An 11,550-nucleotide genomic window follows, 5' to 3' on the forward strand; every position below is an offset into this window, starting at 1 on the left:
TTTTTTTCGAAGTTTCTAGCATGATCAAGTTCCTTTATAATTTTGCTTCGTCTCATATATCATGAATCATTTATATACGATTTTCATTATTCTCGTTTAAGGAGTAACCAATGAACGATGCAATACAATAACATCATAACAAGGAACATGGAAATTAGACATGATATAATAAGGTAGTTTGAATGTACCAATGAATTTCTCTCATTAAATAGGTGACAACGAAAAACTGAAAACTGAACCTGCAAGCGTTAAGCCCAAGTCCACAAGCCAAATAAGGAGACATGCATGTTCGAGCTGCGGTCGTTTTCCTGATGCAAATCATTCAGGAATTTAAATAGAAGGTCGAACCGAGCAATAAAAAAAAAGAAAACAGAAGAATTATACCCTTTTCTCATACTTGAACACAACTTTTCTATCAGACAAACCAAAAAATTCTTTGGGATAAAGTCATTTAATCAAACCCTTCGTTCTAGTTAGCTGACTCGTTATGCTTTTCCCTCTCATGAATTGATTCTGAGAGCTCTTCTTTCTTGATTTGTAATGTAGCATGTTCCTCTGTATCTGGATCAACCACTGCAGCTATGGATGATTTCCTCATCTGCTCTTCAACTTCGGTTGGTGAGTGTACATCCTCTTTTCTTTGACAGGGCGACTCATTCAAGTTTTCTTGCCTAAGTTTTGACTCAATTTGTGCACTTACTTTAGCGGGTGAGTCCACTGATGTCTCCTTCTCATGGCAGGAGTCATCATGGTCGCTACCTTTGGAGGGTGACATGATCTGCTTTTCTTCTTTTTTCGTGAACTCCTCTAACCCATCATTTTGGATATGTAAGCTGGGGATCTCCATCTCGTCAGTTGAATCTGTCAACTCTTCAGAGTGATTTGCATTTAATTTAACTTTTAAAGGCCCGAACTTTGAATCAAGTTCTTTGACAGAAATGGTTAAAGCTCTTGCATCACGAGCTGATGCTAGTTGTTCAGGAGATGATAGCTGTCATCAGGTAGGAAGCAAGAAAACTGAGTTTCAGTAAATTAAACCATGTGAATTAAATTCGAGAACAGAGCTGGTGAGTTACAAGCTTTAGCCAAAAGGCAAAAGGGAAGAAAAGAGGCTTATCATAATAATTTTCCTACTGGAAATTTGTTTAATCCTATGTTTAATCTCGTTCTGGAAAAGATAAAAATTTTGGGAAGATAATTCATGCAATATCAAGAAATTACCACATAATAACCCATCTATAAGCCAACCCATGTAAAACATAGAGGGCTAATAGCAGAAAATAAGGGCCGAGGATAAATTATAAAAAGGAAAAAAGACTAAATCAACCAGCGCTGACGACTTTTAAGAAAAAATACTCATGGCAAACATTAGATTTTTTGATTGTCGTCGTTACCAGATTTAATTGTGCTTCCGCAAATGTTTGCTGCATTCAGCAAATATCATTAACTACAACTTAAGAACTCACCAGAATTAGGCAATATGTAAAGACAATACGACGAATAAATGACGAGCGAACTAATTATTCCAGCATGTTCATGGTCCTTACCTGTCAATGAATAAGCTACACTTTTTTTAAGCTTACCTTTACCACAGCTTCTGCCCTTTCCTTCAAAGTCTCTGCTAATCCTTCACCATGAAGAGCTTGAAGAATGTAAAGCACGTGAGAACAGAGACCCTCAGATCGATGTTGGTCGATAGTGCATTGAGGAATAGTAGAATGGCATCCTACTGAATAAAAAGGACATTTCACAAGTTTCATGGGACATATGGTAATACAATGCCGGTCCATCTGACGCCTCATGATCCTGTCAGAGCAGTTTTGCTCACATGGAAGTATTTTAAAAGGACAGGTTGAATCATGATGATCTATCTGAGCTGCACTAAATCTAGAATTGCACCCTTCATTTGTGCAGGTCACAGTCCTAAAACTGCACTGCAATTTATGCACTTCTTGATCATCCACAGATTTAAAGCTCTTTCCACAGTGATATTTGTTTTTGTAATCAACATTCTTCAAGAGAGTCTGCGCAACCGATTCTCTCCTATTCAACAACCAAAAACCATTTATTTCCATCTCTTGCACTAGATCATCTATCCAGTCTTCTCTTCGTTCACTCAGTAGCCATCCTGAAACTCTGCTGAAAAAGTTCCTTTTAGAACTTGAAAAATCGTCAATCAAATCAGAGAGAATATCGTATGGGTTTTCAGATATTTCTTCATTCACACCACTTTCTAGGGCAGACTCGGCCAAGTAATTTTCACTTCGCTGGATAAGATAATCCACCATTTCTCTTCTTATATCGACAGCCACTGAAGCTGGGCTTTTTAAGAGGCCACCAGTTGTGTTGTCAATACATGCTGAGGCCAATCCAGGAAGCAATTCCTGCGCTATCTTATAAACTATATCGGTATCATAAAGATCACAGTGAACCAAGGGACCTGCCACCTTTTCTTCTTCAAGTTTCTCTGGTTCTAACTCATTGTCATCAACAGGTGGATTCATCATGCAAAAAAACAACTTTAAAATGCCAACTGCCAATTAAGGACTTGAAACAAAGATCAGGAAACATCCAATAAGAGAGCGTTTGATTAATCCTCGATCCCAAAATTTATTGCAAAGAAAGTTAATTTGATCATGAATTCACGGAAATATAAATCCGCCACCTTGTTATGATCGTATACTTTAAATGCTAAAATGTTAACAATTCAAGGTTCCAAAGCTACAATTGTTCAAAGAAATAACAACAAATGTCATTCATAAGCATATATTTTAACTTCTTGCCTTTCTTCCTCTTCCCTGTCAGATCACCTGACTAACGATGTAAATCTGCAAACAAAACAATATTCCACATTCATTATACTCCCAAAAAAATATCGATCAACGCGAATCCATTTACCCTCAAAATTAGTCACTACAACGTAGTGAAAATCCATACATGTTTGAGGATGAAGAACATATAAAAAAATTAAAATTCTGAAGCAAAGAAACAACTCCAACACCAATACACACACTTAAAAACTCAAATCACATCATATGCTCGGATCCGACGAAAACAACAAACTAAATTCAGCAAAATTTCAGCACCAATGGATCGAAAATCATGGAAAGAAAGAACGTTTCAATCTTATATCATCGCAATCCCAATAACAGATAACATTATGCTGTCGAGATTCAAGAAAATCGAACGGCAAGGCGTAGAATTTTCAATGTTATCTAGCATTATAATCAACAAAATGATGGTTGAATTACCTGAGAAATCAAGCGGATTGAATGAATATTCAGGAGAAAGAAAATAAATGGGACACCTGGGATTTTTGAAGTTTCTTCAAACTATCACAGTAAACAGAAACGGAGAGGGCCAAAGTAAACACCCATCTGACCCGACCCGGATCCTTGCGCAATAATCAGTACAATGGGGCCTCCGTTATTGTAAATGGGCTTTTGGGTCCATTTAAAATAGGAAATGTGAGATTTTTATTGGACTGAAACTGTGGAAACAAACAAAAAAGTTTATCAATAAATAAATAAATATACACATAAATTTTTAATTTTATCCATACCAACACCAATAATTTTTTTAAAAAAATTAAAAACTAGGATTAGTACAAATATACCAAAAATTTCACTATTTACGAAGAAGTACAAAAGTTTTCACTTAGTAAAATAATTTTACTACATTTTTTATGTGGGCCCGCGCACATACTTACTCATAAAAATGGAATTTTTTGGGTGAATTAATTTTTTTTGGTTATTTTGTTCTACTCGCAAATGGTCAATTTTTTTTTTTTAAAAAATTCGGTGTGTTTGAACAGATGTTTTTATTTTTCGTTCAATAAGTTGTATATACATTTTTTATATTTCCTTGAATATTTTTGTTTATATTTGTTCTAATCCCAAATGGTTAATTTTTTTAAAAAAATGGTGGGTGTTTGTGGAGAGATATTTACATTTTCGGATAGTATGCAGGTCAAGTACATATCATACAAATTTTTGTTATTGTAACCTAGGATATTCAAACAAAACTTACGATTATTTGTAAGATTATGTGCTAGAGCTTCTCAGTTCTGAATTTATATAATGAATTGTGATAATAAATACTACTACTTTTTTTTAATGTTCTGGCTTAAATCAACAAGTGATTTTGCTCATTAGAAGGTTGGATTCAATTAATAAATGAATCAAAGAAATGTAGAGGACCAAAAGACTTAACAGTTTTTCTTCTTCTGTTTTTTTTTATATATGAGTAAAGAGATAAGTTTGTTACAATTAGATCTCGAAGTCCTCCAAAACTTGGCAACGAGGTGGTCACCAACATGACTGACAGAGTTAATACAGGTATTTTGGGGCAACCAATAACGCTTCTATCGTCTACGAAAGATAGATAACTGGGCTGTTTAAGCATTCTCCCTTTTCAATATGAAGTCCACTGCCTCTTCTACGGTATCAACAACCTGCATCCGTTTGCACGCACAAAGTAAAACGACTACACATGTCGAACGATAAACTCGCCAACACCCAACCCACTATTTCACGTCCACTTCAGGCTGGGTTGCTTTTGATTTGTACAATGCAAGCACGAGTTGTACATGGTAGCTGTGTGCGGGAGCACGACATATACGTTTATATCAATGAGAAAATGCAAACTCGTGTATTATGTCATACTTTCTAATTTTCGAGCTCAATTATTTTGCGGCGAAATCTATCTTTTTGTGTCTTGACACAAATTTATTTAGGAATTGAGTAGGAATAACTAAAAAGCGCTAATGACAAATATGACCGACCAAACCGCTGGGTTTGTGACTAATTGATCTACGTGAACACCCGCACCCTATACTGAACTGGGCAAGAAAAAGAAACAAAATCAAGATTAACCATACCATATCAGCTGGATGCGAGGTATGGTTCTCTTTCTGCCGAAAAACGCCTGTCCTAGTCAAAATCGAAAACCACGGATGCCCTGCCTGAGGAAAAATATAAAAGATACTTCTATTACACGTACAAATGGTTATATGCAGGATAATAGAACTGTTGTAGATGATACACACATAAATAACCGATTTTAGCAATGATGCCAAGAGAGACAAACCTGGACTGCTCCTTTAACATCAACCAAAGGATTGTCACCGATCATATACAGAGTTTTCAAGGAATGTGACCCAACATCCACATTTTTCATGACATCATTACTAGAAGACGAAAATTGTAGAAGGTATCCTAACATCATTTCTGCATGTCTGTAAACCGATGGATTTGGCTTCCCAAAAGAGGTATACTGCAAAGGTTTTTCATGAATTCTGCAAAACACAGCAAGTGAAAATGAAGCAAACTATAAATTGCACAAGAAACTCGAACTGGCTGCTCTATAATGTGTTTACAGAACAAATTGAGAATTATGCAACAACAGAGATTATGATAACAGCCATCAAGGAATGTCTAACACAGCAGATTATTTATATTTTAGCGAAGGAAAGAAGAATTTTTCTGAGATTTATTCAAGAGACTGATGACTGTGACTGTGACTTTAAAAAAAGAGTGGTAGAGGTATGAAAATCCATGAGACACTTAGAATCAGTTTCTTAATTGAAAATTTCAAACAATAATCCTTCATGAAGATCACAAAAATGCTTTTCACGCAAATGATACTGGTAAGGTTCTTAAATTTGAAAACTAGCTTGAAGTTCCACCCAGACATGTTGCTTTTTCTTTAGATTTTTCATTTTTAATATGCCTCTTGTTTTACAGAATCTGTTTCTTAATTGAAAATTTCAAACAATAATCCTCCATGGAGATCACAAAAATGCTTTTCACGCAAATGATACTGGTAAGGTTCTCAAATTTGAAAACTAGTTTGAAGTTCCACTCAGACATGTTGCTTTTTCTTTAGATTTTTCATTTTTAATCTGTCTCTTGTTTTACAGAATCTGTTTCTTAACTGAAAATTTCAAACAATAATCATCCATGAAGATCACAAAAATGCTTTTCACGCAAATGATAAGGTTCTCAAATTTGAAAACTAGTTTGAAGTTCCACCCAGACATGTTGTTTTTTCTTTAGATTTTTCATTTTTAATCTGCCTCTTGTTTTACAGAATCTGTTTCTTAATTGAAAATTTCAAACAATAATCCTCCATGAAGATCACAAAAATGCTTTTCATGCAAATGATACTGGTAAGGTTCTCAAATTTGAAAACTAGTTTGAAGTTCCACCCTGGTATGTTACTTTTTCTTAGATTTTTCATTTTTAATCTGCCTTTTGTTTTACTTCATACTAGAACAAATTTTATTTGCGGAGCATAAATAATATTCCCACTTCAAGGTCCATGAAATTAGAGAAACAATCTTTATTAAAAAAAAAGAAAAAGAAAAAAACTTCCTAAGTTAAAAGATTAGATTAGAGAGGCCAACCCCTTCCCAAGAAATTAAACAGATATTTGTGTCTCCAAGTGAAGAGATTGACCACAGAACTCAATCCTTTCACTAACCAGTCATCCTATATTTAGTAGATCACCACACTTTTAGGTTGTTTGGTCTATGGCTGAGTGCCGAGTGAGATGGGAGAGCGGTGGGGTTGAATAGATGAAACAGAAAGACCTAGTACATTTCTAATAATGGCTCTAGCGTAGTTATCTCTCACAATTAATCACAAGTTTAAATAGAACAACCGTTGCAGGTACCTGTTGAAGACATTTTCGAGAGCAATTCTGAATGCACCCATGCCTAGACGTTCATGAGGAAATGCTGCCTGTCAGAAGTTGACAAGAAATCAGTATGTTCTGAATGAGATGATGCCTTCCGAGAGGTCAACAAAGTAGCTCTGGTGTAGATCCAGAGGACAGTTTACAAATTAAATCATCCTCGTGCAGGCTTGATGCTACCATCATGAATCTGAATAGGATTAATATATTAACCTTTACAACATATTATGATCAGCTATGTAAGAGATATTTGTGTTTCAAGTCACTCTGACAATCAAGGTTGAATTTCTCGACATTCCCTAAAAACATGAAAACATTTAAGTTGTTCGCTGTAAATTTATTATCTTCATTTTGCAATACAATATGTGAAGATACAATATGTGAAGAAACATTCACAAACCTGGTATTCTAGATCATCCGCAGCAAAATATAAAGGTGGCTGATGCTCATTCTGCTGTCCAGGAAGACCTCCAGATGTCAAAATATCACACAGCACCTAAATTTATCAGTTACTCATTTCAAATATGCTGGGTAATTGTAATGAGAACAACAGATTAATCCCATGAGAAGAGACAACACGACACACAGACATTTATGAATTGAATTCATCCCTACCAATATCTCAAAATTACGGGTGGTTTGCATTATTGTGAACAATGAATATCAATGTAATTTAAATGCAACATATGCATGCAAAAGTAGTGAGTTTAACCCCCTGGAGAGTAGATGACTTCCTGAGTCACATTTCCATTTTCATTCCTTAGTCACCCAAAATATTTTATCATCCTTCCTCACTACCTACCGGAACAAATTTCCCCATGCTGCAATAGAAAGGCTCTGGACGTTCAATTTTTCAAAGTCTTCAGTATTTGACATCGCTTGGGAAGTAAGCCAGTTACCTGGAGGATACTTTCTTGATTCACAGGGAATATCATTTTCAACTTTTTGGGGCATATTTAAGCGGTGATGAACCATTGCAAAAACAACATAAATGGACAAAAGATTTATGATAAAATGTATCAACAGAGATTATTTTAAAATTCGGAAGAGAAATTAACTTCAGTGCATCCAAGCATTTACAGCAACAGTTAAACCTGTTCTACCATCTTGCATTAGTCTAATGCAGATCAAGCCTGAGCAAAATCCAACATCCCCAACCAACCAGCTAATACCCAATTCAACTAACAACTTCTGAAATTTCTGCGACTCACTGACATTCCTTTCCTTTCTGACACTTTCACATAATTTTCATCAGACAAAGAAAGCTCTTACAAAGGTACAATGTTTCAGAGCCTACTTTACAGGTCATGGTATTTGGATAAAGTTTCTTGAGCATGCATATCCAATAAAAATTAATATTCAATACAAAGAACAAAAAAATCAGTCGCTTAATCAGAGAAAATAGGAAGGAAAAATAAAAAAGAAACGGCACTTTTTGATTTTTTGTTTAAGCTGACCTCCTGCTGGTCACTAGAAGAATCAAAAAATAACCTGAATATCCCTTCCCCAGTCAACTGGATCACTAACAACAAATGCAGCTTTCACTTTGGTGGACAACATATAACTGCTTGAGACAATCTTCTCGGAGTTTCTAGCACATTCTGATTCATGCTTAGTTGTCCACCTCTTGTACTGGGCTACAGGATCGATGTTATCGAAGTATGATGCATACTCATCGAGTGAGACAACTCTCCTGTACAAAGATATGACTAAATGGAGAGAAGGAAAGCTTTAAACAGTCAGAGAGAGAGAGAGAGAGACAGAAGGGGGGGGGGGGGGTGTGGAGGGAAGGCTTATCACTTAGGACTTACTTGAAACCTCAAAATTAGGCAAAGGGGCACATTAACAGATTCAGACTTACTTGAAACCATACTCAGACATCACTACAGCAGGTTCCCCCTTTCCAGTAGCCACAATGAATTCATTTTCAAATCTACAAAAAATTTATGGATTCAGTTAAATGGTTGATCAGTTCTCTTTGAAACAAGTGCCACATTAAAATCTATCTCAGTTTATCTTCGAATCATTGATCCATTGACAAAATACAAATTGAGAATTCTACTCTTCCTTGTTAAATCTGGTGACTTTGTATTCATTTGTCAAAACGATAAGCAGAAAGTTAATCACTCTATGACTGACTTATGCAGAAAAACGAAAAAAGTAAAGAGATATACTGTCCTCGCCTTTGAGATATCTAGCAAGTAGGAAAAGATTAATGCCAATGGAAAGATCCTGTGTTGCTTTTGAGAAATAAATCTGATGAAAATGTTTGAACGTGATAGTGTCAAAAGATTCAACATAAAAATTTAAAGTTAAACCAGAAAAAGAAAAAAAAAGACAGAAATAGAAGTTGGCATTCAAATAAAAGTTAAACCATGTATCTCAGATTAATACAATACCTGTTTAGCAAATTTCTAAAAGGTGAGTGGCCTAGCAGTACCTACACACAGCACAAAGGCGCATAACTCTTTCACACAACATATTGACCAAATGTTACATGGTTACTTGATAAGGTACTACAAATATACCTGAGAAGGTAAAATTTTCACTCCTAAAAGATCACTCAACTCCAAAGCTCTTCTGGATTCAGGTATACCACCACCTATGGACATACATGGATGTATTAATTCCTCCAGGGATTTATTACCAGTGTTTTGCCTATCAAGACATATGCCATTGAAATTATTGGTTACAAGTTACAACAAAAATTACTTCAGGATGCTTGGACGCAATGAAAATGTATAATGCACTAAAATCCTTAAGCATAAAAATCTTATAAATATTACAGAAAAAAATACTCCCTAAAAGGAAATGTATGCTATCATAAGTAGAGATATATGAACCACATGTCACCGGAAAAGTAAATACAAATTTGAAAATATTATCAAGTAAATGAAACTTTATCCAAATGCACATTCATTTAACAACCAGAAACCTCTACTTTCAATTCCAAGAAAGCAGAACGAATAACCACAGGTCCAAACAGCTGGAAGAATATGAGTACAAACCATTCGTCAAAAACAGAAAAGGGATCTTTAAAGCACCTGCAAGTGGTCAAACAAGCTAGGTTATCAGACAGTTTTATTTTCTTCAACATTCATGATCAAACCCCATAAAATTCAAATGCACAACCACATTTTAAAATTTTAAAATATCTAGCTCATTTTGAACCAAATAAAATTTCAAGTAATAACACATCAGGTTAATTCCAATATTTCTTCTCTATCACACTTCGGAAAAGTACAACAATGCAAATTTAAAAATTTCTTAGTTAGAAATGATTGAAAGCCAAACCAACCGCCAGCTCACCAAGTAATGCCCATTGAGACGTGCAAAAATTCAATTCAGCACGCGAATACTCAAACACAATTCTCAGTACACTAGAAACCAATAAATTTGCTCATCAGGGAATGAAATTACCGGAATCATCATACAATCTTTTGAGAGCTCTTGGCGAATTTCCAATCGGATTTTTACCTCTAAGTATGACTCCATCTATGTCAAATGCTATCCCAAATGAATTTCTGAAAAAAAAAAATTCAAAATGAGTCGAAAATACAAATTTTAGATAAGTTGCATTCACGTGAATAACGACCATCACTCTTTGGGAGTCTGAAAAAGATTACTTAACCGTGTGGAGGTTGAATTAAGCGCCGCCGAAGCTCGAGGCGGTCGGATGAAACACGTTGATACCGGTTGCCGGAATCGGAACCTCATTTTTCGGATTATTTTTAACGACTTGTTCACTATCCACAAGAATACATAAGAAGCGCGTTTCTTTTGCCGGGAGTTGAAGTAAAACGCGTTCCAGAATTAAGGCTGTATCCTGAATGATTTCAAATTTATTTTTATTATTAAATAATTCACAAAAGTTCATCTGAGACGATCCTACGTATCAATTTTATGAGACGAATATTTGATCCGACCTATTTCATAAAAAATATTATTATTCATGACAGTTATGGATCGAGTCAACTATTCTTACAACTATAAGCCCGTGAGATTGTCATAATAGACTTACACTAAATAATTTAAATAAAAAACTCAAATTTATTTCAAATTATTTATTAAGCACGATTATTTTAATATTTAAAATTTATTGTGATTATAGTATAATTATAATATAAATAAATAGATACAAATGTGTTTTAATTCTATTTATATATTGTATATTGAGCCAAGCTTTATTCTCTCATGTTAACGAATAAATTTTTTCTTGTGGTTCATTAAAATTTAGTAGTCCTATTTCTAAAAAAGAAAAATATAGCAGTCTTATTATTATAATATTTACCAAATTTATAATAGTTTCATGATTTTTTGTGTACATGCATCGAATTTTAATATAAATTTTTTATATATTAAAAAATAAAGACATTGTCGTATTTATTTATTTTATATAAAAATAATGATACTATGAAAATTATATATTTGAGAAAAAAACGACGACGATAATAATGTTACAATTAATATGTATGAATAATACAATTTCTCTAAATTCAACTAAGTAATTGTGAATAAGATTTCGAACATAACATAATCGACAAATCCAAGACACGTTTTTGAGTAAAAAGAGTTCGAATAACTATTGATTGTGATTAGAAGATTATGAATCTATAATAACAGTTGTCGATATATTAGGCGAATTTTAATCCTAATAATATAATTTAAATATTTTAAACTATAAATTAAAATGACATATACGATTTGACTACCACGTGGGGGCTTGGTCACAAAGCTAATTGTCATGATACAATTAAGACAATTGTACAATAGGTTATTTTCGAAGACAAGTATTTAATTTGAAAATTTTTAGGTTTTTTTTTAAACGAAAATTATAACTAGTTTTAGTTTTTG

The 11,550-nt window shown here is 34.1% G+C and overlaps 2 protein-coding genes across 6 annotated transcripts; both read right to left on the reverse strand.

Annotated features, from left to right (window-relative positions):
* Nucleotides 1-128: 128 nt before the first annotated feature.
* LOC140974036 (uncharacterized) lies at nucleotides 129-3,423 on the reverse strand. Of its 2 annotated transcripts, XM_073437243.1 has the most exons (4): nucleotides 3,252-3,423; nucleotides 2,784-2,828; nucleotides 1,584-2,384; nucleotides 129-991 (listed from the first exon to the last, which is right to left on the reverse strand). In XM_073437243.1, exons 3-4 carry the CDS (start codon nucleotides 2,286-2,288, stop codon nucleotides 470-472), a joined length of 1,227 nt encoding a protein of 408 aa, XP_073293344.1. In that variant the 5' UTR covers nucleotides 2,289-2,384; nucleotides 2,784-2,828; nucleotides 3,252-3,423; the 3' UTR covers nucleotides 129-469. The 2 variants fall into 2 exon arrangements, with proteins under 2 accessions (XP_073293344.1, XP_073293343.1); XM_073437242.1 differs by having other exon boundaries at nucleotides 1,584-2,828.
* A 783-nt stretch (nucleotides 3,424-4,206) lies between these two features.
* On the reverse strand, nucleotides 4,207-10,500 carry LOC140974037 (mitochondrial hydrolase YKR070W-like). 4 transcript variants are annotated; one of them, XM_073437244.1, is made up of 12 exons: nucleotides 10,328-10,500; nucleotides 10,117-10,220; nucleotides 9,705-9,740; nucleotides 9,225-9,298; nucleotides 9,096-9,136; nucleotides 8,558-8,629; nucleotides 8,188-8,389; nucleotides 7,097-7,192; nucleotides 6,676-6,743; nucleotides 5,089-5,296; nucleotides 4,880-4,963; nucleotides 4,207-4,453 (listed from the first exon to the last, which is right to left on the reverse strand). In XM_073437244.1, the coding sequence occupies exons 1-12, from the start codon at nucleotides 10,411-10,413 to the stop codon at nucleotides 4,397-4,399; spliced, it is 1,128 nt and encodes a 375-aa protein (XP_073293345.1). In that variant the 5' UTR covers nucleotides 10,414-10,500; the 3' UTR covers nucleotides 4,207-4,396. The 4 variants fall into 4 exon arrangements, with proteins under 4 accessions (XP_073293345.1, XP_073293347.1, XP_073293346.1 ...); XM_073437246.1 differs by having other exon boundaries at nucleotides 9,225-9,354; nucleotides 10,328-10,413; XM_073437245.1 differs by lacking the exon at nucleotides 9,705-9,740.
* Nucleotides 10,501-11,550: the final 1,050 nt, after the last annotated feature.

This window comes from Primulina huaijiensis, chromosome 3, assembly GCF_012295235.1.
Source record: "Primulina huaijiensis isolate GDHJ02 chromosome 3, ASM1229523v2, whole genome shotgun sequence".
NCBI classification, from domain to species: domain Eukaryota; kingdom Viridiplantae; phylum Streptophyta; class Magnoliopsida; order Lamiales; family Gesneriaceae; genus Primulina; species Primulina huaijiensis.

Excerpts from the sequence above, each read along its gene's own strand:
- LOC140974037 (XM_073437244.1), bottom strand. The coding sequence starts at position 10,413 with ATGAGGTTCCGATTCCGGCAACCGGTATCAACGTGTTTCATCCGACCG. Across the intron at positions 9,741-10,116 it reads AAGATTGTATGATGATTCCG|GTGCTTTAAAGATCCCTTTT; the intron begins GTAATTTCATTC and ends GACCACTTGCAG. Across the intron at positions 8,630-9,095 it reads TTTAGAAATTTGCTAAACAG|ATTTGAAAATGAATTCATTG; the intron begins GTATTGTATTAA and ends AATTTTTTGTAG.
- LOC140974036 (XM_073437242.1), bottom strand. The coding sequence starts at position 2,507 with ATGATGAATCCACCTGTTGATGACAATGAGTTAGAACCAGAGAAACTT. Across the intron at positions 992-1,583 it reads GGGCAGAAGCTGTGGTAAAG|CTATCATCTCCTGAACAACT; the intron begins GTAAGCTTAAAA and ends ACCTGATGACAG.